Source organism: Petromyzon marinus, chromosome 25 (genome assembly GCF_048934315.1).
Source record: "Petromyzon marinus isolate PM22_M1 ecotype Great Lakes invasive population chromosome 25, UKy_Petmar_22M1.pri1.0, whole genome shotgun sequence".
Lineage (NCBI taxonomy): Eukaryota > Metazoa > Chordata > Hyperoartia > Petromyzontiformes > Petromyzontidae > Petromyzon > Petromyzon marinus.
Genome location: NC_133691.1, coordinates 11,488,164 through 11,516,113, shown reverse-complemented (window position 1 = coordinate 11,516,113; position 27,950 = coordinate 11,488,164). Strand labels below are relative to the sequence as shown.

Below are 27,950 nucleotides of genomic sequence, written 5' to 3'. Positions count from 1 at the left end.
TGTGAGCTCCACCATAATCTCTCGCACTGGCATTGTGTCAGTAGCCCACGATGCTCCGTGTCGAGCTTGGTGGCCTCACAGTTACCAAGCGAGGCAAAGGCCTCTCCCCTCTCCGAGTCTGAGCCGTACTGCTGTAGCCCACAGTGCCCTCTGGAATGTGACACGCAGTCTAAGAACTTTAGATGCTTTTTCCCTCCTGCTTAGGAGATTCACACCCAACCCACAACCACCCACAACACTACCCTCCCACCACAGATCGTGGCATTTGTTTGCGATGCCCACAGCCCATAGCCAGACAAAGACAAAGATGCCCTACCTCCACGCATAGCCGACACATTCTGGTGGGGGCAAGTGCTGTAATCGAGAAACTACGAAGGCCGGCACGGCGCACGAGGAGGATGGCGTGTGGGTCAGCACCACGCCCGGCCGCATTTCTCTCCCCAATGGCGATGTTTTACACATGGCACCAGCTGCTCATTCGAGGCTGAGTCGACCTAGGGGAGGCGCAAGGACCGATTTAGATTATCATTACTGGTGTTGACCGTGAGCGGGAATCGAACTCGAGTCGCCAGGTTCGTAGCGCTAGTCCCCCACTATCACAAAGACACACACACACGCGCACACACACGGATGGAATAGGGATGAAAGTTAGGGATGAAGGTTAGGGAGAACGCAGAGCAAGAGCCCAAACCGCCTACATACACCCCACCCAACCTCCAATCAAAATAGATTTTTTTTGCTTCTGCAAATAGAAAAAACAAAATCATAAAAATACCGAAACGATAACAAATCTAGCTTTGCACACGACAAGATTGTCCCTCCCTGATGTTGCTGGGAAGGCCGGGGGCCGGGGGTTGTTGACTGGAAGCCCATTCTGCACAGGGAGGGGGAGCCGAGCCGCGTGGTGGCGGCGGCTGTGGCGATTACGATCGTCAACTGATACTGCTGCTGCCGGTTTAACCCCCATCGCACCCGTGCCAGGAATCAAACCTAGATTACAGCAGGCAGTGGGGAGGGGGGGGAGTCATGGTTGATAAGGAGCGGGCAGGGGTAAGGATTGCTAAGCCAGAGGAGGATTGGTAGCCAGAGCAGAGCGAGCAACGGGGGAGCAGGTGGGCTGCGTGGCGTAAATGAGAACAGAGGAGCATCGGTGACAATGCGAGCATCAAGAGAAGCAGGGACAAGAAGCAGGGACAAGAAGCAGGGACAAGAAGCAGGGATGGCCAGGGATGACCAGGGAGGACCAGGGGGAGGGACCAGGGACGGGCCAGGGATGGGCCAGGGATGGGCCAGGGATGGGCCAGGGATGGGCCAGGGATGGCCAGGGGGAGGACCAGGGGGAGGGACCAGGGGGAGGGACCAGGGACGGGCCAGGGATGGGCCAGGGACGGGCCAGGGACAGGCCAGGGACGGGCCAGGGACGGGCCAGGGACGGGCCAGGGACGGGCCAGGGACGGGCCAGGGACGGGCCAGGGACAGGCCAGGGAGTGCGGGAAGGACCACGGAGCGTGGAGTGAGCGTGAAGCAGGTTGGTCGCGGGCAGAGGCGTGGAGGCGCAATACGAGCGACGAAACGCAGAACACGAGGAGGAACAGCCGGGAGACGAAGGTAGCAAGGGAGCAGCACTTGGTGCTCAGGGAGCGGTGTGGGCAGGAGCAGAGATGTGCCGACAGGAGCACGGAGGCGTAGGGAGAGAAGGTCGATGGAAGCAGCAAGAAGCGGTGAGGAGCAGGGGAAGAGCACCGGGAGCAAGGGAAGAGCACCGGGAGCAGGGGAAGAGCACCGGGAGCAGGGGAAGAGCACCGGGAGCAGGGGAAGAGCACCAGGAGCAGGGGAAGAGCACCAGGAGCAGGGGAAGAGCACCAGGAACAGGGGAAGAGCACCGGGAGCAGGGGAAGAGCACCGGGAGCAGGGGAAGAGCACCAGGAGCAGGGGAAGAGCACCGGGAGCAGGGGAAGAGCACCGGGAGCAGGCGGAGAGCACCGGGAGCAAGGGAAGAGCACCAGGAGCAGGGGAAGAGCACCGGGAGCAGGGGAAGAGCACCGGGAGCAGGCGGAGAGCACCGGGAGCAAGGGAAGAGCACCAGGAGCAGGGGGAGAGCACCAGAAGCAGGGGGAGAGCACCGGGAGCGAGAGAAGAGCATCGGGAGCGAGAGAAGAGCACCGGGAGCAGAGGGAGAGCACCGGGAGCAGGGGGAGAGCACCGGGAGCAGGGGAAGAGCACCGGGAGTGAGAGAAGAGCACCGGGAGTGAGAGAAGAGCACCGGGAGTGAGAGAAGAGCACCGGAGCAAGGGAAGAGCACCGGGAGTGAGAGAAAGGGCAGCGAGCGGCAAACAGGGAAAGGGCAGCGAGCAGGGAGAAGCCTCGAAGAGCGACGGCATTCGAGGAGCAGTGGCGAGAAATTAAACACACAAGGAGAAATCCGATGAGCTCTAAAGCTCTTTTTCACAGACGCCCAGGAGGGGGCGGGTCAGAGAGTTACAACAACAAACAACACAAACAACACAAACAACAACAAACAACACAAACAACACAAACAACACCAAACAACACAAACAACAACAACACAAACAACACAAACAACAACAAACAACACAAACAACACAAACAACAACAAACAACACAAACAACAACAAACAACACAAACAACACAAACAACACAAACAACACAAACAACAACAAACAACACAAACAACAACAAACAACACAAACAACACAAACAACAACAAACAACACAAACAACAACAAACACAAACAACACAAACAACACAAACAACAACAAACAACAACAAACACAAACAACACAAACAACAACAAACAACAACAAACAACAACACAAACAGCACAAACAACACAAACAACAACAAACAACACAAACAACAACAAACAACACAAACAACAACAAACAACACAACCGATAGGAGTGAAAAGTGTAGGAGAGGCAAACAGGTCATTAAAAATAAATACAAAATAAAGTATATACGTTGAAATTGCATGAACACATCGATTCCTCATTGGTTTTTTCGGTAAAATCACGTGACTTTACAAAAAAAAACAATGAGTAATTTTATGCAGTCACGAAAGCTTTAATGCTTTAATACTTTAACATCGATTCCTGCCGAGTTTTCAACACTCAATGCAAGCTCGGAGAAGGCAGAAAAACAGCAACAACAACTACAAAAACAACAGTCCCAGACCACACCAAGACAACACACAGCAGCCCCCCTCAATAGAATTTCACGTTAAAAATTGAACAATCGATACGTGGGTACGGATCAAAGTTACACATCACATTCTCAGACGTGGCTGTGACCGGCACTGATCTTCCGCTTGTGGACACTTTTTTTGAAGGATGATTTACGATGCTAAGGGAGGAAACGAGACCTGTTCCAAAACGCTCAGCGGCTGCAACGGCAAAGGCTTCTTCTTTAACATCGATTCCTGCCGAGTTTTCAACACTCAATGCAAGCTCGGAGAAGGCAGAAAAACAACAGCAACAACAACTACAAAAACAACAGTCCCAGACCACACCAAGACAACACACAGCAGCCCCCCTCAATAGAATTTCACGTTAAAAATTGAACAATCGATACGCGGGTACGGATCAAAGTTACAAATCACATTCTCAGACGTGGCTGTGACCGGCACTGATCTTCCGCTTGTGGACACTTTTTTTGAAGGATGATTTACGATGCTAAGGGAGGAAACGAGACCTGTTCCAAAACGCTCAGCGGCTGCAACGGCAAAGGCTTCTTCTTTAACATCGATTCCTGCCGAGTTTTCAACACTCAATGCAAGCTCGGAGAAGGCAGAAAAACAACAGCAACAACAACTACAAAAACAACAGTCCCAGACCACACCAAGACAACACACAGCAGCCCCCCTCAATAGAATTTCACGTTAAAAATTGAACAATCGATACGCGGGTACGGATCAAAGTTACAAATCACATTCTCAGACGTGGCTGTGACCGGCACTGATCTTCCGCTTGTGGACACTTTTTTTGAAGGATGATTTACGATGCTAAGGGAGGAAACGAGACCTGTTCCAAAACGCTCAGCGGCTGCAACGGCAAAGGCTTCTTCTTTAACATCGATTCCTGCCGAGTTTTCAACACTCAATGCAAGCTCGGAGAAGGCAGAAAAACAGCAACAACAACTACAAAAACAACAGTCCCAGACCACACCAAGACAACACACAGCAGCCCCCCTCAATAGAATTTCACGTTAAAAATTGAACAATCGATACGCGGGTACGGATCAAAGTTACACATCACATTCTCAGACGTGGCTGTGACCGGCACTGATCTTCCGCTTGTGGACACTTTTTTTGAAGGATGATTTACGATGCTAAGGGAGGAAACGAGACCTGTTCCAAAACGCTCAGCGGCTGCAACGGCAAAGGCTTCTTCACTTATTCCAATTCTTGTTCTTGGAACAGTTAACAGGCTTCCTTGGGTTTGAGAACACAACAGCAGGCAGAGAGAGAGAGACGCAGGGGGGGTGAAGAAGGAGCAGGCATGGTGATGGATGCCCGGGGAGTTCCTAGGGGGGGGGACAGGGAGGTGCTGTCTACCAGCTGGAGAGACGCCCGCCCGCCCGCCCGCCTGCCCCGCGATATCAAAGGGCAGTAACGCAGGAGCCGGCCATCCCAGATAAGACGGTGTGGTTCCACCCGACACCCGCATCTCGGCTTACAGCCAGAGCCAGCCCCTTGCCGGGGAATAATGGTGTGCGTTTGTGTGCGCGCGCGCAAAACGCCGACACGCACGGAGACACGTACCATTACGCACACACATACTATTATTCCTATCCAAATATGCCATCAGTGGAACGTGGCTATCTGAAACTAGTCTGGCGCATCCCTCGGTCCACTACCGCCTTAAGAAAATATACCTCTGGCAATGTGTAAATATCAGCACTGGGAAGACAAAGGCGGCCGGGAATGCGTTTCGGACACACTGGCCCCGCTCCAGTGCGTTGGCCGGGACGTGCTCGCGAATGACATTTGCCTCTGCAGTCTGTAGGCTGTTTGTGTACTGCGCTGTCCGTGTAAATGTGTCTCTACATGCGTGCCTGTGTACGTCTGTGTCTGTATGTCTGTGTGTACATCACTTATGGGGACCGGTTAGCGCAGTGCACTAACACGAACCGGGCGACCCGAGGTCGATTCCCGCTCATGGCCAAAGCCAGAGGGGATTATCTGAGCCTGTACTGGGCTTGCCCTAGGTCGACTCGGCCTCAACTGAGTACCCAGTGCGATGTATAAAAACTGGGGAGACAAAGGCAGCCGGGCGTGGTGCTGGCCACTCACTCCCTCGTGTGCCGTTCCGGCCTTCATAGGTCCTCGCAAACAGCACTTGCGCCATCAGTCTGCTAAGGCTACACGGGGTATCTTTGTGTGTCTGTATGTGTCTGTGTACATCACTGCCAGCGCTTGCCATAACGTTGTGTAGTGCTGTATGTACGCACGCATAGCACTTGCTAACAGCACTTGCCCCTGCGGTCTATTGGAGCTACACGGTAGATCTTTATCTTTGCTGTACAATAGCTCTGCCACATTTTATATCTGAATTCCATTTTTTTTTTGCTGCTGCTGCTGTTTCTGCTGCCGCAGAGAGGGGCCTTCGGGGAAGGATGGGGCGGATGGACGTGCGGCTGGAATCGTGGAAAATAATATGGTCGGGGAATAGCGTGGTGCCCACAGTAGCTGTAAAACACCGGGTAGAGGGGAGAGGGGGTAGGGGGTCACACTCTTGAGTTTTAAAAGACGGAGGGGGAAACTCATCACCAGGTCCCCTTCCACCCCACCCCTCCTCCCCCACACTCCATCTCCCATCATCATCAACTGCCCCCCCCCCTCTGCTCCCCACAGTTTGACGTTCGACAGCCGCGCTCGCATCAAGCGGAGTTTATTTTCTTGAGCTTTGGGCAGTCGCGGTGGGTCCGCTGGTTCACGCGGGGTCTGATGAACACCGCGTCGAACTTTCACCGGCAGCTGGGCGAGTACCGTCAACGCACGCACCGGCCGAGTTGGCGCCTGGAATTAGGAGTCGGTGGTGGCCTCCTGTGGGGATAACGGAGCGGCCCCCCACCCCCCACCCCCTGCAATCGCCCACCACTGCTGGCAGAAGTTGCCTCCGCTACGCGGGGGGGGGGGGGGGTTCTAGAGGTGCCTCGCTAGAGTCCAGAGCAGGGGTCGGCAACCAGAATAACACAAGCAGCAATTTCTTTGCGGATTCGGTAAAAAGGACTCAATACTTGAAGCCGCACAACGCACGTGAACACGAGACAGTGGCGGGTCCTCGGTGAGTAACGTCACGAAGGAGCTCCAGAAATAGAGCCGCCACCGCCGCACGCACACACAAAAAGATCCCCCGTATAGCCTTAACAGACTGTAGGGGCAAGTGCTGTTAGCGAGCACCTATGAAGGCCGAAACGGTACACGAGGGGGTGGGTGGCCAGCACCACGGCCGAACGCCTTTGTCTCCCCGGTGACGATGTTTACTACACACCGCACCAGGTACTCATTTGAGGCTGAGTCGACCTATGGGAGGCCCAGGACCGGTTCAGACAATCGTCACTGGTGTTGGCCGTGAGCGGGAATCGAACCCGGGTCGCCAGGTTCATAGCGCAGCGTAGCGCTAACCGCTACACTACCGCTCCCCACACGCACGCACAGTGACACACACACACACACGCACGCGTCTCCGGCGCCGTAGGTTATTTTTTGCCGACCCCCCCCCCCCTGGTCGAGGGGGAGGCTTGTGGCCTTCTCTTCCATGCTGGCCAGACGTCTCGGAAAAGGTCGGCGTACCCACGCCTCACCCCAACGTGGCGTGTTAACTGCTGGGTGGGCAGAAACGAACAGGAGGGCAGGTCGGGTGAGAAAAGGGGGTCGGTGATTTTTGGAAACGTGTCCATTGTTTGAACTGCCGCGCCGGGAGATCGAAGCAGCGACCTCCGGATTGTAAATCCAGGGTGCTTATACCATTACCAGCGTCATCCTGTGAGTGAGGTCCTATCTTATAACTTCCGCTCAAGTTCGGTCTCTTACGTTGAGGGTAATGCTGCAACCTTCCCGTGAAGGTTGCTTATGGCCGGCCGCAGCCCTCCAGATGAAGGTTTATGGCTTGCGAGTAATTTGCCCTCCATCATAGACAGACGCAGTGAGCACCACTGGTGCGGGGGAGGGGGGGGGGGGTCAACAGCAGTTATCCCAATGGACGGACTCGTCCTCGCCGATAGGAATGTGGAATTTACCCCCAAAATTGGTTCAGGGCTGTAGCGAGATGAGCACTCAGTCGTGCGGGGAATCGCTTAGACTAAACAGTGTTCTGACGAGGAGTAGAACAATTTATCTTCAGGGAAGTAAATTTCAGCATTAGCCTGATCACTTATGGGCCATGAGTAGGCCATAAGTGATCAGGTATGCATTATTAACTAAAGCCTGAAGATTTAAAATGTAATGTTACTTTGAAACCACTTTCAAAACACTCGGTGTGACGAAACAAAACTAACAGCGTTCGAAAAATAATCCGGGAAAGTTTAAGCGGTGATTATTTTAGCCAAACCTTTTTTTTATTTGATTTTCCACAAATAAGAAACAAAACGTGAATCGTGTAGTTTCAAATACAAATTTCAGGTTTATTTTGTTGAGCCCCGGTGGGCACTCAATGAGACCAGGACTTCGTCTCATTTGAGGATGTGGCTGTTATACATTCCACACAATGACGACGAGCCACTTCGTGGAGCTATCATTTGTGATGGCCAGGTCGCTTCTGAATGAGAGCTGTTATAGAGCTCAGTGGGGCATACCTGGTAAAATACAAAAATTGTTTAGTTGAACAGTTTAGTTTGCAAGCGTCGCCCGGGGGGCATGAGTCCATCAGCCGTATGGACGATGATTGCCGCTCCGTGTTTAAAAACCCCAATTGAGTAATTAACGAATGTTGGCAAACCGAGACGATGTTCTATCTTTGTTACCCCGACACCAGCACACGACGGGCCTACTCTTGCGAATGTCGCCACAGGCATCTTTAACCACCCAATGAGAGTGAAGCAGATGACGTAGCTGTTTTTCAGAACTGGCCTGGCCATCACAAAAGATAGCTCAACGAAGTGGCTCATCATCACGTTTAAATGTGTGGCAGCCAAGTACCCGGAACGCGTGATGTTCACACTAAATGTAGACGGGAAAAACCGGAGGACCCGGATAACAAAAAAATCCACACTACCACGGGGAGAGACACACGCAAACTCGAAACACACAGCCATCGGCAGGGTCGGGATCGAAACCAGGACGTCCTGTATACCGTATAATCACACCCGCAGTAATAATCAGGGCTGCCGCTGGATTCAAACCGCGAACCTCTGCAACCATTGGGCGGACGCCGCTACCGCTGGGCCATGTGGACGGCTCAATAATGTGGAGAGAGGCTGCTCCTACGGTGCCCAACAATGACTTCTTGTGCGTTGCCCCGTTTTTGTCACGGGCTGGCAACACTGCGAGTGGGTTTGCAACTACTGGAGCGACAACTTTCGCCATGCAACAGCTTGGAGTTTACTGAAGTTTTCTTGATCCGGGTGACCTGGTTGCTAAGGCAACAAGACTAATTAAGACACCGTGGAACGTCCGATTAGCACGGTTGGCCATGTACGGTGCCAAAGAAGTTCAACATACATGACAAATACCAATGAGTAACAATTGGATGATTACCAATCTATTATACAATTACAATACCGCCCCCCTCTCTGCCTCAAATCACTGCACCTGAATGAATTAAATGATGACGTCACCCTGCTGCTGCTCTATTTAAGACCGGGAGCAAGTGGAGAGCCTCACCATTCTGGCAAATAGCCCGATGATGCTGGATGTAATTACCAGCGAAACGTCGTACTCAAATTTTAAATGATGTTGATTCACTCTTCAACACACCGGTGGGCTAAGGTAGTGAACTATTTGCCCTTTGTAAACGTGACACATTTTTTTTACTGTTTGGCCGTGTCAGGTGGTGGAGGGTTACGGCACATTTATAAATAACGCGATCTCACCCAAAAACCTTTATTATGAATACATAACATGGCTTAACACGTATGCTTTCGCAACCAATATTCATAATAAAGGTTTTTTTTGGGGGGGTTAGATCACGTAAGTATGTGTTGTAACCCTTCACCACCTAACACACCCAAGTAAGGTTTGACACGAGAGTTACAGACACATGTATACTCACACGATCTAACCCAACAACCTTTATTATGAATACATGCACGATTAACAAGGAAACTTGATCAACATCTCATCCCATTTGTTTTGTAATCTTGAGATGCGATTGCATTGAGGTGTTATGAATTCAAACGGTTCGCTGGCATTATGAAGATCGATAAGGCACATTCATAGCTTTTTGCTCCCATTGTATTATTTCCATTTTTTTTACAATTACACGCAACTCTTTGTGTTGTCGTCGTTCACCGTCCCTCTCGCCTAGATTCCTGCCGGGTTTTTGGTGACCCCTCTGGGTCACGGCCATCCAGGCAAGCAGGGAGGGCAGGGCATGGGGCCCTCAGGCCTTCCTAAGTCTGTACTGTACTGGGGAGGGGGGGGGGATGGGGCAGTTTTTTTTAATGGATCAATTGATTTTAATGGATCAATAATACGCAAACGTGTCGCCAAACGGACGCAGCGGCGAGGCTATAGACCTGTGTTTAGCACCAGGATGTTGCACAACATTCGGCAAGATCGCAACGGAGTATTTTTTTTGTTTGTTTTACGTGCGGGAACATGAAAACGCCTAACCAGAAGCTGGCTTCACGCGTCGCCTCTGGGGGCCCCACGCTTGATCGAACGTCACGACAACTTAGTGAGGGACGCTTCCAACAGATTTTCCTGCCAGACTCCCGAGTTCTGCGCCGAGTTCTGCAACAAAGTTCTCCACTGCGCCCCGTGCCGTGGCGCTGGGCAGAGGAAACGAACCGAGAGAAAGCGTGTGCCACAACCTCCCCCCCCCCCCAAGGGCATCAAACATCAGCTCACGTTCAAATCCTCATCGCAAAGCAAGAACTTCATCATCATCATCATCACGATCCATGGGCAGAGATATTGCCCCGCAGGTGTGCACTTCACATTTCGTCAATCTGCTCAAGTGGCGGCCACATCTTTTCTGGCACCAATCTCTTACCCTTCTCTTTCTCGTTCCTTCAGTCCCTATCTTTAGAAGAACTTTCATTAAATTCTCTCTCATCTCACATCTTTTTCTGCATCTCACCACATCTCTTTATTATCATTATTACATTTTTTTTTCACCCGGTCTAAATTTCTGTTATCCGACTACTGTACAGTACACATTTATATTGCTTTCTCCTTATCTCTTCTGTCATCTCCCTAGGATTGCATAGATTACAATCCTAGTGCCTCTACCGCACCCCACCACCCAAAATTGGCTGACTCGGCTGCAGATCCACTCCACAAACGTTCCTCACAAGTGGCTCTCTTGTTCACTACAAGCTTCCTGTTGTCCAGCCGGGGAGTGTGGAGGGGGGGCCTTCACACCCCAAGCACACCCCACCGTGCCTCATGAAGCACGGTTAAAAGCAGTTCCTCCATGGAGGGGTGGAGGCAGGGCAGCAAGGGCTGTGACATCGCTACACTAAGTGGGGCCTTGTGTAAGGAGGTGGTGGCGGGGGGGTGGTGGTGGTGGTGGTCCGGGTGGCAGAGGCAGTGGAGGAGGGATTCTCGTTGGCCTGGGCCTCCTGAAGACAGAGACACGGCGACAACGCGGAGAACGATAGAGTCCCTGAAACGGGAGAGGCGCGGCGTGAGACGCGAACGTGGAGTGAAAAGCAGCTAGAACACGCAGACACCCTGCGGAGGTTAAACTATTTCACCTTTTTTTTTGTTTTACCGGGGCGAGGGCCCACTGATGCTTTGGTAGCTCTCTTTCAGAAGCGATCTGGCCACGAATGATTGCTCAACGAAGTGGTGGTGGCTTATCACGTGGACATTCATAGCAGCCAAATACTCTAAACGCGTGTTGAGACGTCCAAATGTGGAGCGAAAAACCGGAGCAAAATCCACACGACCACGGGGGGGAGAGAGACACGCGCAAACTCCAAATATACAGGCATCGTCAGGGTCAGGATTGCACCCACGACCTCCTGCATACCAGGTGAGGCAGCTAACATCTCGCCACCGTGGCATGGCAAGAGACAGAAAGCCGCGGAGAGGCTGATCAAGAGACACTTGATGTGTGGCGAGAGACAAAGTCACGGAGAAATACAATTCCACGGTGAGATCCACCCCCAGAGAGAGTGCTGAAGACGTGGAGACACAGAGGGACGCAGAACACACGGAGAGATTAATTCACAGAGGCATAGCATCACAGCTACACAGTAATCTATACCGACACCGATGGACAGAACCGGACTAAGCGACACAGATTACTTCAGTGGGGGGGTGGTAGGGGGGGGCTACCATAGAAGTGGAGGCAGAAGGGGGGGGGGCGCTTGCATGCGTGCACTCGTTTCATCGGAGACGGCATAAAGGCCACACTGGCTAGTGGGGGGTAGGGGGGGCATCTGGGACAGAGGGAAGCGGTCGGCAGGGATGGGGGGTGGAGGGCGTTGAGCCGTGGAGAGACAGGAAGTGTCCCACTGGCGAGACACGGGGAAAAGAGATTCTCTTAAGTCTGTCCCTAGGGACGCTGCCGGCCACGGAAGAGGCTTCCGTCAGCCCCCAGCCCGCGACCAACCACCAACCTCCCCTCTCTCCAACTCCTTACAAACTGATGACCACCCCCCCCCCGCCACCCAGCCAACCGCTGTGTGTCTGGCTGAGAAAAAACCATCAACCACGCGAACTCTGGTCGGTCATCCACAAAGGAGCAGCAGCGGCGTTTGGCTCAGCTGTCGAACAAAGACGGTCAACGCTGACCGCGCTTTCAGACGCGCTTCTGCGGCCGTCTGGAACGCTCTCCCTTCAGATGCTAGGAAGCCACTGGAGCTGTGCACTTTTAAATCATCATTCAGACGTGCTTCTGCGGCCGTCTGGAACGCTCTCCCTTCAGATGCTAGGAAGCCACTGGAGCTGTGCACTTTTAAATCATCATCTAGATTGAAACCTCATTTCTTTCGGATCTGCTTTTTGTGTTTAGTTCGTTGCCCTTCCTCCTCCCCCGTACCTCCGATTAGCGCGGTAGGCGACGTACGGTGCGAAAGAAGTTCAACGCGCGTATTTACTGAACTGAAAATGGAACAAAAAGCGGGAGTGGTGAGGGTGGCGAGTGTAGTGAGGGTGGCGGGGGTGGCGAGTGTGTCGGGGGTGGTGAGGGCGGCGAGGGTGGTGAGTGTAGCCAGAGTGGCGAGTGTGGTGAGGGTGGCAAGGGTGGCGAGGGTTAGGGCGAAGCGTTGTAATGTTACGAGGATGAAGTTTCCGCGACGGGGACATTGAGAACCTGATTGTGTTTCATCGACGAAGCAGCGCGTCACCGTTGCATCTCTTACTAAAACTATTTTTCTTACCAGGTAACGGGCGCACTGAGCTATGTAGCTCTTTTTCAGACGCGACCTGGCCCACAAATGACAGCTCAACTAAGTAGATTATCACGTGGACATTTACAGCGGCCAAAGACTCGAAACGCGTGACGTTGATTCTAAATGTGGAGGGGAAAAACCGGAGGACCCGGAGGAAAATCCACGCGACCACGGGGAGAGAGAGAACAGGCAAACTCCAAATATACAGCAGCAGCAGGCGTCAGGGTCGGCATCGAACCCACGACCTCCTGCATACCAGGCGAGGTAGTCAACATCTCAGCCACCGCCGCGCCCCTTAAACTCGTCGCGTCGTTTGGCGACGCCGGACGCTTCACGCATCGCGGGGGGTTCCACGCCGCTTCCTCAACGTGGGGGGGGGGGGGGGAGGGACTACAGTGAGGTGGGGGGGGTCACATCCTCCACAGAGGCATTCATTATTTATTTATCCCCACGTGCTTCCGCGTCGTTAAAGTCCAACAGGAGCCCCCCCCCCTCCCACCACTCCACTATTTTACATCACAATGCGGTCGTACGCAGTGATGGACCGGCCGTGACGGACGGTCTACGTTCCTCCGGTTACGTTTGGGTTGTTAGTGGGGGGGGGAGGAGCGGTCGTGGCTCGGGGTCCTAAAAGTCCCCCAACTGGGGTCTGTGTCCCCGAATACCCCAGGCGATGGGGGGTACACGGGCGGGGGCGGGAGGAGTGGTGTGCGGTGGAGAGATGTCGTCATGAATGACCCCTCCCTGCGGTCTATGCAGGCACAATGATCCCGACGGTGGGCGAGCGCGCCGAATGCCAGACATGACAAGTGGACAAAAACACTCGAAAAGGTCACAAGTTTCAATGGGGGGGGGGGGGGGGGCGCTGGTGGGGGGCGGGGGGAATCGGGGGGGGGGGGCGGAACACACTGGGCGAGCAAACATGATGAGCCATACCCCCCCTCAACCCTAACCACCTCGCCCAGCAGACACTGCAACTGTCCCCTCTCGCTTGACCCGCACCACCACCAACTTGCCGCCGATAACAACTCCGAGCCCCGACCCTCGCCAGTTAACCAAGCAACCGCAAGTGTTGCCGGGAGTCGTAGCGTCAACCCCAACCAGCTAGACAACCACGTAGCGTGTACCACTTACTGTGCTTCTGTTATCCCTTCCCCTTGACCCCAAACAACGAGCCTACCAGCCGCTCGTACGAGCCCTACCCTCCACCCTCGCTCTCCCAAGCCAGCCACGGAGTCCTATCCCCGATGCCAGCCCCAACCAACTCACCAGTCGCAATGACTGGCCCTCGCACTCTCCCCTTAGCCCTACCTTTAAATCAGGGGTGGGGAACGTCCGGCCCCGCGAAATCATTTGGTGTGGCCCTGCCAAGGCAACCGCAGGCGGGACTCGAAATTCAATAAATCTAGGAGCAAACGTGGAAAAGCAGTTGCGAGTGGTAACATCATCAATACCAGCTAACATCACCACACGCCTCACCAAAGAGAAGCAGTTCCAGTCATCGCATTAGGGGTGAGTTACTTAAATGTTTGACCAAATATAAAAGGTTAATTTTGAAGTTGATAATTTTGCATGGCCCGTGAATAATGTTATAGATATCCAAATGAACCCTTGGCAGAAAAAAAGCTTCCCCACCCCTGCTTTAAATGCACCTCTCGAACTGCTCTGTCAGGGGCCTCCTTGTCGCTTTTCTGTTCGCCCAACGGTTTGCGTCGTCATTCATGAGTGACGTTTTGGAAACCCTCCGCTGCCACCAATCACAATTTGTGTTGATGGGCGCGACATCGCCACGTAGAGGACAGGGGACATGCGCCGTGCAGAGACCGGGTTCGGGCTCGGGTCATGGTTGGGAACTTGCGATTGGTCACCACAGAACTATTTGAAACCAAATGGTGCTTTATCCATTGCCAAATATTTGTTGTTTAATACCCAGCAGTGGCATTTCTCACTGCGGCGACAGCAGCTTTAACAAAAAAAACACACAAAGCGTCTCGTGAACCCTGACCCCCACCAATACCACGTCAGCCACCAACCATCCCGACTCGCTGCAACCTCTGGGTTCCACTCGCGAAACTTGACCCCCAATACCACGTCAACCACCAGCTATCCCGACACCCCCCCCCCACCCTCAGGATCGTCTCCAGCATGGGGGGTGGGGGTGGGGCAGGTGGACAAACTGCTGCCCCTCTGCTGGACAAACAAAAACCCGTGCCCTTCCCCAGCTGCCCAGCGGAAGGGCCTCTTGGTTGCGATGCCCTCTTGGATGTCCACTGGGGAAGTTTGCCGCCACTACATTTAGGTTCTCATCCCTGGGCTATGCCCCCCCCCACCCCCTGCTAAATGGGCACCACATCCCCATCGCTCTCCGACTACGGATTTCAGGCACCGCACAACTACGACTGCGGTGGGGTAAACAGTGGGTACACCTTCTCGCCCGCGCTTACAGTTTGGCCAGCGGGAGTGAATTCCTGCAGTGTGGAATAGTTCCAGCTTGAGTGAATTCCTGTAAAGTATTTGTGAAATACTGTATTTATTATTTATTGGGGGCGGGGGTGGGGGGTTAGCACACCCCGCTGTGAACCTGACGAGCCGAGTTTGATTCCAGGACACGGCCAACACCCCCCTCCCTCCCCACTGCTTCACAAAGCATACTGAGCAGTCTGATGAACAATGGTCAAGCACCCACCCATGAATGATACGGAACAGTGGGGCATTCATACAGTAGTTGATGAGCATGAGGGGCTGTATATTTTGCTATACTGATTATCCTACGCTTTGCACTCCTATCGTGTGTGTTGTATTGTTTGTTATTGTACCGTTCTGACCCGCCCCGACAGGATCTTTGTGAAAAAGAGCTTCATAGCTCATCGGATTCCTCCAGTATAAATACTGATTCCGATCATGAAGTAGAAAGTGGTTCACTTCATGCTGTGATCAACTTTGACGCTATGTTTTTAGTAATAATTCTCTGGCGGCTCTGTTTTACACACGCCGATGGCCCGCTGCCTTTAACAGGCTCCACCGCCGAGCCGACGGCTCCGTCGTCTATTCTCAATCCACTGCTGGACGAAGGCTCTCCCCAGGGGGTGCGAGTCCTGGGGATCGCTTGACCACACTTCACCGCGCCGGTCAGTGCGAGTTGGTGAAGACGGGTGGCGGTAAGGGGGGAGCGAATACCCAAAACGGGTTTAGTTCGGATAACACTCGCCACTGATGTTACCCCGTGGAATCGATGGACCACAGTTTAGTCGCCCGCACCAATCGACGAACGCCGACGCCGCCGACGCCGCCCGCCACTGCCGCCTTCGTTTAAACAATCCGCTGATGGGAGCACATTTTGTTTTCTGGAGGGCACATCGGCCGGGCGGATTAAATGTCATTTCCGCCACCGATTAAAAAGCACGCCCCAACTCTGGCCGCGCGTTTTAACCGTTTAATGACCGTGGTAATTATGCATCGGGGCGCAATGCAACAGGAAGGGTGGGCGGGCGGGAGCGAGCGAGCGAGCAAGTGAGTCATCACCAGGGCATGGGAGGTGCGCTCCGGTGATTACAGCTGTCTGACTTAAGGACTCGTAAGTGGCCTGGGGGCGTTTTTAAAACATCACTTGCGATGGTTACCTTTCTCGCGCCTGTGTCTGTGCGTGTCTCCCCTCTCGCTTACCGTTGAACCGCCACCTCTCACACTTCCCTCTCTCCTCCTTGCTGCTCTCTTATTCTCATATCTATTCTCTCTCATACGTGTACGTGTTGTATGTTGAGCGTGTTTCGCACAATAATGTAGCCAACCGTGCTAGTCGGAGGTGCGGGGGAATGACAGCACACTCGACACAAAAAAGCAGTTCTCAGCATGTACACGTTTCAATCTAGGTGATTTAAAAGCGCATAGCTCCGGTGGCTTCCTAATACCAAAAGGAAGGAAGAGCGGCGTTCCAGACGGCCGCAGAAGCGCGTCTGAAAGCGCGCGATGCGGTGACCGTCTTTGTTGGATGGCAGCAGCCAAAAGGCGGTGCGAGGATGACCGGAGTTTGCGCGATGGTTTACGCTCCCCTCGTCCTGTCTTTCCCCTATTCAAACTCTGCCACATGTCACTCCACATTCTCCACTGTCTCACCTCTGCTCTCTCTCTCCTGATCTTCTCATTTCTCTCTCCTCTCTCTTGCTTTCTCTCTCTCGAACCGCTTTTACTCTCTCTATCTCTCTCTCTCTCACTCTCCCACCACTGCTTTCCAGACCAATTACATCCAGATCTTAATTTCTCAAATTAATATTTCCCGGGTCGCTGGTGGACTGGAGTAGGTGGCACGTGACTTTAGTAGTAGCCACAGCCCATAGTTGATCGGTATACTGGACGTGGTGTGTGGAGTGCCAGAAGGATTTTTTCTCGGCCACCAACTTGGACAGATCCAGGAGAGATCAAGCCCTGTGGTCATATCACCTCTGCAAAATGCCACCTCATTTCCAAGTTGTTCAGTGTTTGAGCTATTCAGTACAATCAAAGACTCACCGCAGATTGTGGGTGAACTTTGAGATGGCTTTGAGCTTGATGAAGTTCATAAAAACTTACGTCCGGTCACCGTCGCAGCGGCGGCTTGTGGCTGTCCATCGAACAAAAGACGGTCACTGCATCGCCCGCGTTCAGACGCGCTTGTGTGGCCGTCTGGAACGCTCTTCCTTCCGATGTTTGGAAGCCACTGAGAGCTATGCACTTTTAAATCATCATCTCGATTGAAAAGTAATTTCTTTAGAACTGTTTTTTTATGTTTAGTTCGTTGTCCTTCCCCCGCCACATCCGATTAGCACGGTTGGCTATGTATGGTGCAAAAGAAGTTCCACATACATACATACGTACAAACATGAAAAAAACACCCTTGGAATTTCGAAAGCTAAGGAGAGTTGACCTTCGACAGTGCATGGATGGGCGACCGCCACGCTGAGCAGGGCGATACCGGCTGCTGCGATTTCTCCACAGTGGCCTACAGAGGGCCAGGGCAGCAAAACTCCACTGCTGCACTGCATTTATAAGCTCCCCACTTTCATCAACCCGCAAAAGAGCGGCGTGCGGTGAAGTATGGTCAAAATAACCTCCACGGTGCACGCGGTGTGGGGCGGGGGGGGGGAGTGCCTAATCCAGCAGTCGTCTGACAGAGGGCCATACACGTTCACGTGAACATTCTCCCGGAGTTCGCGTGAACACTCTTCGAGTTCGCGCGGGCATTCTCTCGGCGTTCACGTGAATACTCTCTCCGAGTTCACGTGAACATTCTTCGAGTTCCCGTCTGGGGAAACACGAGCTACTCACCGCGGGGTCCCTGTTTGCAACCTTAACCCCGAATCCTCACACACCCCTGCCTGGGGTCGGGAGACCAAGGTGGGAAGGAGGAGGAACCTAACTCCTAAACCCAAGCACCAGCCTGGAGGTCTTCATCCAACAGTGGATTGATCATGACTGCCGCTGATGATGACAAATCCATGAAACCGAACATACAGCCCTTTGTCAATCCACTGCTGGACAAAGGCCTCTGCAAGCTGCGTCAGTCATGAAAGTTGTTTGACCATACTTCACCATGCCGGTCAGTGCCGGCTGGTGAACGAGAGGTGGGGGAGGCTACAGGTGACTCGGGAGCAGTTCAGATATCGTTCGCCGATGACGTTAGCCGTGGTCGGAAAATCAAACAACTCGGATAGCCGGGTTCGGAACACCGGCGCGGTCGCTAACCGCGGCGCCACCGCTCCCCTCCCCGGAAGTAATACCTAAGTGGTGTAATTATGAAAGTAAATAATAGCACGGTATTGGATTTTATAAAAAAAAACCAACAACCGTGGCTCATTAATGGAACAAGTCCATGGTTTGACAGAATGGCGCAACACACGCGCAGAAAACTAAACGCATCACCACCACCACCATCGCAGCGTGGATGGGAAAGGACTCTTGGTCTCAGTGCGTCCAACATTGCTCGGTACTGAATGAACTGTATTGCACCCGAAGAAATGTCGGCAGTAATTTGCATCTCGATCACGTAAGTTCCTCATCGGCTGGCAAAGTATACCCAAGTTAAAGGACTATATTGAAAATCCATTACACTAAACTAAGTTGTTTATTTTACCAGGTAAGGCCCACTTCTGAGCTCTCTAGCGCTTTATCAGAAGCGAACCTGGCTATCACAAATGGGAGCTCAACAAAGTGGCTCATCGCGTGGAGGTTTATAGCAGCTGGATAACTCTCGACGCACGTCGATTCTGAATGTGGATTGGAAAAACCGGAGGACCTGGAGAAATATCCACGAGACCGTGCAAAATCCAAATATACATTGCGTCAGGGTCGGGATCGAACCCACGACCACCTGCAGACCAGGCGATGCAGTTAACGTCTCGCCACCGTGGCACCACAACACACGTTCGAGTGTCCGAGATGTACATCCGAAATAGTGGAACAGCCCCGGAGTCCCCGTTTAAAGACGCCTCTCGTCTGAACGATACGGCCTTGTTTCACCACGTGGACAGCAAAGTGGCCGTGTTCGCCTGCTTCTCGTGTGCAGTTGCGTTGTCCTTCCGCTCACACCTCCGCTTAGCGCGGCTGGCCACGTACCGTGAAAAACAAGTTCAACACGCGTACCGTGTGCATTAGTCCATCGCCCATCGGCGCTGAGGTCCGGTACCATGTTGGCCAACAGCATTCGGCTTAAGGGAGCAAAAAAAAAACCCCACACTCTTAACCAGTTTCGATTTCTCTTGAGTCTCATCAGCATCGCGTGGCCAGACGCGCACGTGAACCGTACCGCGTGTTTTCTCCAACTCTTGGCTGAACAAAATCGCCCTTGTTAGGAACTGTAAATGGGATCGCGTCTCAAAATATGCCCTCGCCGTGTTACGCAGATGTCAAGTATCGATTGGGCATTGAACCAAAACAAACGTTGGCTTCAACCATAGCTGGAAGGCGCCCATTAAAACAAAAACACAACGTTGGGTGAACGTCGGGCCAACGTTCCACGTTTACTGGGTATATAACTGGGCGACGTTGTCAGCAGATGGCAGCGAAGCACAAATGCACCGTTGTACTGTAGTACGCTCCAACGTCTATGCTGCCCGGCTCCACCAAACAGCGTGGAACCCCCCACCCCAGCGTGGTGAAGTATGGTCAAGTAACCTCCAACAAAGCCGGCATGGCGTGCGGGGTGAGATATCTCCACACAGCCGCCGAAGGCTGACGAGAAGGGGCGCCTCTCACCGTCATCTGGTGGCTCACACACTCGACCAGAGTCGAGGATGTCAAGTGAGGGTTTTTGTTTCCCATTGTAAGGCCCGCGGGCCACTGGCGGGCCCTCTGGTGGCCTTTAGTGCGGCCCCTGACATGGGCAACCCCCCCCACCAACACCACCACCACGACGACAAAACACAAAATCATGCTGCTGTCACAAAGCCAACAATGGTTTCACATCGTGTGGCGGCCTCACTTACACACACACACTGTTGATGTCTCGTACCTGTCAACCCCTTATCAGTGCGCTACCTTATTGCAGACCAATTCACACCTTATTGGTCACCCCGTGCCCCTTAGAAATCTCAACGTTCATCCTACCAAGTCCCATCACAAGGGAGAAACACGAAAAGACAAACACAAATGTTGTGCCCGTATTGAAACGGCTGTACGCAGGCTAGACCTGAAAACGCAATTACCCTCGACAAGAATACGGGGTGAACCCGTCTGTGTTGACAGCTGTAGATGTCTTATCGGCGAAAGTAGACCCCCTCACTCACCACCTCTGAAAATTAGAACACTGTTTTAGAAGCTTCGTTGTGTATCGTTCTTTAATAATTTAATTAAGACTTCAAAAGTCACCGGTGACGTCACACCCCAGCGGCGTCACTCGCGTGTCCCCCGTTGCGCAAACGCTTGGGCCGTACAACTTCTTTAAAGTTCTTAACTCGTCTCGACCTCCGTCGAGCGCGGGGCTTCAACTCGTGCGAGGAGACGGGGAGAGAGAGAGCACGGGGAGCGAGAGAGAGGGAGTGAGACAAAGAGAGGAAGAAGTGACGAGAGCGAGAGAGATGGGGAGAGGAAAGAGTCACGCACGAAGTCAGGAGCGGGGCGAGAGAAGAACGACGGAGGGGAAGGGGCTGCGGAGAAGAGCGAGTGGATTAAACTAGTTGAGAGAGAGCTAAGGGGGAGAGCATAAGGGTGACAAACTGGCTTGCGTGTGGCAAAGCGAGAGAGGGAGACACACACGGCGAGAGAGAGCGGCACGGGAGGAGTCGCGTTACCATTTGCTTCATGGTGGCCGCGTATCCGCGGGGCGCTGCCGGCGTGCAGCCCGGGACCCGCGCGGCTCCTCCCCAGCTGCTGTCGCTCTCCTCGGGCCTCTCGCTGCTCCCTTTCGCGCTCTCTCACTCCGAGCACGCGATCCCCGCAACCTCCTCTCTCTCTCTCTCTTCTTCTCTCTCTCGGCGAGCTTAGTAGGACGACGCCATCGTCGCGCCGAAACCCCGGGGATCCTCAGCGACGCTACGGCAAGTTCCTCCCCGTGCGTCTCTTTCTCCCCGTGTCGCTCTCTCTCTCTCCTCCTCCTCCCGAGCGCAGTGATGACAACACCCAGCCCCAGCTCAGCGAACCCGCCCACTCTCCCTCCCTGACTCTCCCTCCCCCACTCTCCCCCACCTCATTCACCGCCTCCCACGGTCGGGAGAAGACGGCCCAAGGCCCGGCCCCTCCCCCCCAGCGCTGGGGGGGGACAACTCCCAACACCCCCAGCAGGGCCGACGTGAACCCAGCACCCTCCATCCCTCGCTCCCTCTATTGTCAATCACTCACTCGTTCCTCCCTGGCTCCTAAACCCCTTCGCAGTCCCTCCATCTCTGACTCGCTCCATCCATCCATCACTCCTCCATTGTCAATCACTCACTCATTCATCCCAGCCGCCTTCATCCTTTCACCGTCCCCCCATCCCTGACTCATTCCCTCCCTCCCTCCACCATCCATCCCTCCATGAATGATCTCTCTCTCCCATTCATGATTCCATCATTCATTCCTCCCACATTCCTCCTTCATTCACACCCCCCCACTCCCCTTCGTCGCCAGTCTCTTCCTGCGCGCATTCCATTCGACGGCTGCCTGATAATATATGTTAATATATGTGACTACTGTACATGTTCATGTGCGGAGATGCTACAAGATAAAGACTCCGGTGCGTGGTTGATGCGTCAGTATGCACCCCGACATTAGTCGGGGTGCATGTCAATGAACGGTAATACGTGCCAGCATCGTATGCGCCGTGCCCACGTGCAGATTGTACGCTGTGATGCCATGCTGATGCATTGCGATGCCCGCTGATGGAACGCACGGATGCGAGACGCACCAAACACAACCACGTGGCACGCACAATAGACGGGACAGCAGTGAAGGGAGATGGCACACGATATGTCCACGCGTACTGATTGCACTTGTGAGAGGAGCGGTGGCGCAGTGGTTAGCGCACCGCGCCACGAACCTATTTACGGGGCAGTGCCACCTGAGTTCGATTCGGGGCCACGGCTAACATCAGTGGCGAGTGGTGTTTGAACCGCTCCTGGGTCCCCACCGCCTTTTCACCAACCAGTGTGGTGAAGTATGGTCAAACGACCCACATGAGCGACATGGCGTGGGAGGGTGGAAGGGTGGAAGGGGTGGGAGGGATGGTGGCACTTCATCCAGAAGTAGATTGACACACAAAGGGCTGCAACGTAATGATGATATATTATATCGCGCTTATACGTTACGCTGCGTTATAATGTACACGCGTACATGTACAACCCTTACATCAATCCACTGCTGGATGAGGGCCTCTACAGAGTCACTTTAAGATGTTTTTCTTGTTCGTGCTTTTGTTTGTTGTGGTTGCACCCGATTCAAGAGCCGAATGGCTCACAGGGCTATACCACAATAAACTGAAAATAAACTGAAACTGAACACACCGTGGATGATGGGGGGTGGGGGTCACGCATGGTGGGGGGGGGGGTATTTAACCATACTTCACACAAACGCACACGCCGGTTAATGATTTATAATCATATGCAAATGAGAGATTGAGCACGTGGGCGCCACCGTTCCATACAAGGGAACGGGAGATGGAATCTCGGCTGGGGGCTAAGGAATGTGAAGAGGGGGCGGAGGGGGGGAGGAGGAGGAGCGGGGAGAAAGAGGAATTCCATTCGGTCGAGAACGCGCAGAGCCGACAATCTATAAATAACGCGGCTCCCACACTCAACACTCACTCACTCACTCCGGCCGTTATTTATTTATTTGCTCGCTTACCAGCCAGGAATTTTAATTATATAGTCTGAACTTGTATAGTCTATACCCTTCATTAGTAAGAAATGTGGAGTATTCGTGCAACTTTTGAGCGCCTGTGTGTGCGTCTGTCCGTGTGTGTTGAACAATATGAAGAGAAGAGCGTGTTTATCCGCCAGAGAGACCATTGCACACTTTCTCACCACGATCTGCTGCGGAATAACAACTCCGCGCGTCTCATTCATTGGCATGAGTCACAGGCGTCTGAATGGAATTTTGTCCTGGTTTACACGAGGAGGAGGACCACGCCGATGATGATGATGGTGACTATTTTTACTTTTTGATCAATGAACGGGTGTTGTTGCTCAATAGCAACCAACCATCACGTAACTATTCACACGCCCGTTTAAATAAAGACCGTGTTGTCATCGGGAAACATTGAATAATGCAATTCTCATCGGGACCCCCAATGGTGTCAACAATTGGCAGTCTGCAACTCTTACCATCCAACTCTGCCTTTCTCCTGGCCGCTCTATTTACGTGTTCTGAATAAGGACCATCGTTCCAAACGTCGCCTATTGTAAAATTGCATTATGGCCACACACACGGTGTTATTGACGAATGCGTCGTTATTGTTGTTTTGCTAACACGACCTCGTCGTTGTGGTTGCACCCGATTCAAGAGCCGAATAGCTCACGGGGCTATACCAAAATAAATAAACTGAAACTGGTTATTGTTGTTTTGCTAACACGACCGCTTCGTTGTTGTTGTTTTGCCGGCGCATTTTCTCCCCACGCCTTCTCCGGTTGCACCGCGTGCCATTTGCACACGATGTCCGACGTTCAGCGCCACGTGCGAGCTTCAGGGAAGGAAGACAAGAGAGAGAGCCGTGACAATTGTTGTGATCGTGGTAAAATAATGTTCAATCCTTTGTAAATGTTGTTGTTGTCGGTCACCGAGGTTGTTTGACCATACTTCACCACTCTGGTCAGTGTGGGTTGGTGAGGTCGAGAGTGCCAGCGCTTGGTTGTCATGTTGCCACTGACACCTTAACCGTGGCCCAGAATGGAACTCAGCTCACCGGCTACAGAGAGTAGTGCTCTCATCACTACGCCACCGAAAATAAATACGTATGTGTATGTGTGTTTATGAGCGGTAGCTAAAGCACTACAATTTTGCACAGTCGGGGGCACAGGTGGTGCATCAGCCACTCATCTCAGTCATCTCAGTCAGTCGACCCGTGGCACCTGGGTCTGCCCCGTGACCTCCTGCCAGCGGGCGGTCGACACTTAACGTGGCCTCAAGGTGCACATAGCCTGGCACAAGCGTCGTGGTGACGTCACCGCCACTTCGTGGCGAATGGCGGCTGTTGTGTGTTTTGGGGAGCGGTGGTGTAGCGGTTAGCGCCCTGCGCTACGAACCCGGCGACCCGAGTCCGATTCCCGCTCAGTGGTCCCAACACCAATGACGATGATCTGAATCGATCCTGGCCCTCCCCTAGGTCGACTCGGCCTCAAAACAAGCACCTGGCGCGGTGTGTAAACATCGCCACGTGGGAGACAAATGCGGCCTTCACAGGTGGCTTACTCGCTCACAGCACTCGCCCCGTAACAGTCTGTGAAGATTGTAGGGGGCGGGGCTGGGGGATGTTTGTCTTGTGTGATCGTAGGGGCACCTCCGATCAACTTCCACCGCACCTCCGATCAGCACGGCTGGGCTACGGACGGTGCGCGAAGGACGTTCAACAGTGCCCAGCGTGGCGCTCTCAACCACCACCACCACGACGCCGCCGCCGCTCCACCGCAGTCCCCACCGCCTGATCCCCCCCACCTGAGTCACCCGGGCGGGGTCGCACCCTGGCGCCCCGCCGTCACCTGCTCTCGTCCCGCTCGTGATTCACGGTCGAGGAATTTTGAGGAGGCGGTTTTGTGTTGACGGTTTCCCCAACGGTTCGGGGATCCACCAAAAAACCCCACAAAGGTCACCGCCTCCCCGTAGAGCCTTTAACAGACTGTTGGGGCAAGTGTTGTTGGCGGCCACCCTATATAGGGCCGGCACGGCACGGCACAGGAGGTGGGTGGTCAACACCCGCCCTGGCTCGCCACGAGAAGGCGGTACAGCGAGTGTGGACTTCACCTGCTCCGTCTGTACGGGATTGAGTGTTCCCCCCTCGCACGGAAGCACGGGTATTCTCCGAGTGCTCAGGTTTCCTGGCTTAGTGCTTCAACATCATCATCACGATCCATGGGCAGATAAAGCCCGTAGTAGGTGTCCACTGCACATGTCGTTATTTGTTGTTTCCACTTCCCTCTGTCTTGTGCCAATCTGCCCAAGTGGTGGCCACATCTCTCTGACACCATTCTCTTCCCGTGTCGTCGTCTTCGTCGTCTTCGTCGAGACATTCTCTGTGAGGTCTTCCTCTCTTTCCGGCCCATTCCCCTTTTTCCGAACAACAACACACTTTGAATGTTCCTGTTGTTGTCCATCCTCCTACATGTGTCCAGGCAGCAGTGCCCAGTTTCCTTCTCACCGCTGCCTGCATCATCACCATGATCACCATCATCACCATCAGGTCGTCTTCTCCCACGTGCCACCTCTACCTTCTACGTTTGGGTCACTAATTGGGCCCAGCTTCACCAATCGGCTGAAAACATCTGAACACGTAGAGGGACCGCAGACCTTGGGCAACTGTTGGTAGGGCCGGCCTCTTTGCCTGGCTACCGCCGCCGCTGCTTCCTTCCCGCTCCTCCGTGGTTCATCCCCGCGACCCCGAGTCGCCCTCCGCCCGTGAGAGCGAAATGCCGTGCGGCGGCGTTGCAAGTCGAGGGTATCATCGTGATCATCGCCGCAACTTCTGTCGAGCCCTTCCGACTCGTCCCGTATCCTCACTGCGTCTTTCTCACGCGCCCCTTTGCTGACCGTAGCAGCGGTGTCCATCACGTGGCAGCGAACGCGAAACGTTCAATTCAGTAACGGGAGAGCGACGGCTGTTCGAAGCATCGACAGCAGCAACGACGGTGCCAGTGCCGTTCATCGACCGCATCACGCACAGCAGGAACAGCAGCAACTGAAAGAGACACGGCCGGCAACAGCAGCAGCAAAGAACAACAGCAGCAGCAACACTATTGCCAGAAATAGTAGAATCGACAGCAGCGATAGAATCAACAGCAGCATCAACAGCAGCGGTAGAATCAACAGCAGTATCAACAGCTGCAGTAGAATCAACAGCAGAATCAACAGCAGCGGTAGAATCAACAGCAGCATCAACAGCAGCGGTAGAAGCAACAGCAGCATCAGCAGCAGCGGTAGAATCAACAGCAGCAGTAGAATCAACAGCAGCAGTAGAGTCAACAGCAGCAGTAGAGTCAATAGCATCAACAGCAGCGGTAGAATCAACAGCAGCAGTAGAGTCAACAGCAGCAGTAGAGTCAATAGCATCAACAGCAACGGTAGAATCAACAGCAGCAGCATCAACAGCAGCGGTAGAATCAGCAGCAGCAGCATCAGCAGCGGTAGAATCAACAGCAGCATCAACAGCAGCGGTAGAATCAACAGCAGCATCAACAGCAGCGGTAGAATCAACAGCAGCAGTAGAATCAACAGCAGCAGTAGAGTCAACAGCAGCAGTAGAGTCAATAGCATCAACAGCAGCGGTAGAATCAACAGCAGCAGTAGAGTCAACAGCAGCAGTAGAGTCAATAGCATCAACAGCAGCGGTAGAATCAACAGCAGCAGCATCAGCAGCGGTAGAATCAACAGCAGCAGCATCAACAGCAGCGATAGAATCAACAGCAGCATCAACAGCATTAACATCAACAGCAGCAGGAAATCCGCTCCCCGGGTTCCTTAAGCCCCACATCACGGACCGTGACCCGGGAGGGGGGAGGAGGGAGTGGGGTGGACAAGGATGGAGGGGAGGGGAGAGCGGGGGCTGGGGGGAGCAGATTTGGGACGGGCCCGAGTGGGAGACCCGAGAGAGAGGACCTCATGACTCTGGTCTGGAGTCGGGACCCTTGCAGAGGAGGAGGAGGGGGGAGTGCAAGCAGGAGTGGTGGCTGCACTTGGGGCTGGGGGTGGGGGGAAGACGATGATACCTTAGCGAGCACAGAGGTGATCCATTATTCACGAGAAGCAGAGCGAAACAATCGCTGCCAAACGGGCGCACGTGACACTAGCCGGGCGCGGTGGTCCAAGCGCTCTGTGCGGGCAAGGGTTGCGGAAGGATCACGCAGAGATGTGCGAGGTGGCCACGAGGTGGCGGTGACGGCGAGCGGCTTCGTGAACTCATCTGTGCGGCGCTCTCGACGTCACGCGCTCGTGCGCGGTGGTGGATTGTCTCTGGGTTTCCCCTGCCACGCGAGGACAAACTCCCACGCGTTGATGGGATTCATGGGCCAAATGTCTCAATGCAGCAGGGCCCTCTTGAAAAGAGTCTTGAGACCCGGTGAGGTTGTCCTGGGTTAAAGGGCATTATGCCGCGGTGGCGGAGATGTTAACTACATCGCCTGGTATGCAGGAGGTCGTGGGTTCGACCTCTACGCCTCTTGTATATGTGGAGTTTGCGTGTCTCTCTGTCCGTGGTCGCGTGGGGTGCTCCGGTTTTTCCCTCCACATTTAGAAACCACACGCGTTTAAAGCATTTGGCTGCACATAGATGAGCTATCATTTTTGGCCAGGTCGCTCCTAAAATAAAAGCTATACATCTCAGTGGGCCCTACCTGGTAAAATATATATTTTAAAATAGTTTGGTTTATTGCATTCCCGTCCGTCTTCTCATTCTTCTTTCGCGCGGCGTTTGGGCGAAAATAAAACCCCCAAGAGGCTACGTGCAAATCGCACGACATCCGGTGGCAATAGCCGAGCTGGGGAACAGTCCAGCCTGTTGCACCGGGCGAGACGCCTGTTGCGTATTTTCGGGCAGTCACCGGTGTCACGGTCACAACTGCAGTCGTCGCGCGGACAGAATTCAGAAATCCCGTCGTTCGACCCCCTTCTAAACCAGACGAGCGCACACGGGAAAGTTACCTTAAGCCTCCCTCCCCCCATCACCCACCCCCACCGCACCCGCCACCATAACCCTCTGGTTGCTTTACAAGTAAAACACTAAACGGCACTAATGGTCCTTTCCTAGCAGCGCTTCCTGCTGCAGCCAATTAAGAT

General features: G+C 53.6%; 1 protein-coding gene across 1 annotated transcript in view; it reads right to left on the bottom strand.

The window, feature by feature from the left end:
* LOC116945818 (uncharacterized) overlaps nt 1-21,153 on the bottom strand; it is a 46,561-nt gene extending 25,408 nt beyond the window's left edge. Inside the window, exon 1 of the mRNA XM_032960384.2 lies at nt 20,789-21,153. Coding sequence (XP_032816275.2) covers nt 20,789-20,800 — 12 coding nt within the window. The 5' untranslated portion in view covers nt 20,801-21,153. The remainder of the gene's footprint in view (nt 1-20,788) is intronic.
* Nucleotides 21,154-27,950: the final 6,797 nt, after the last annotated feature.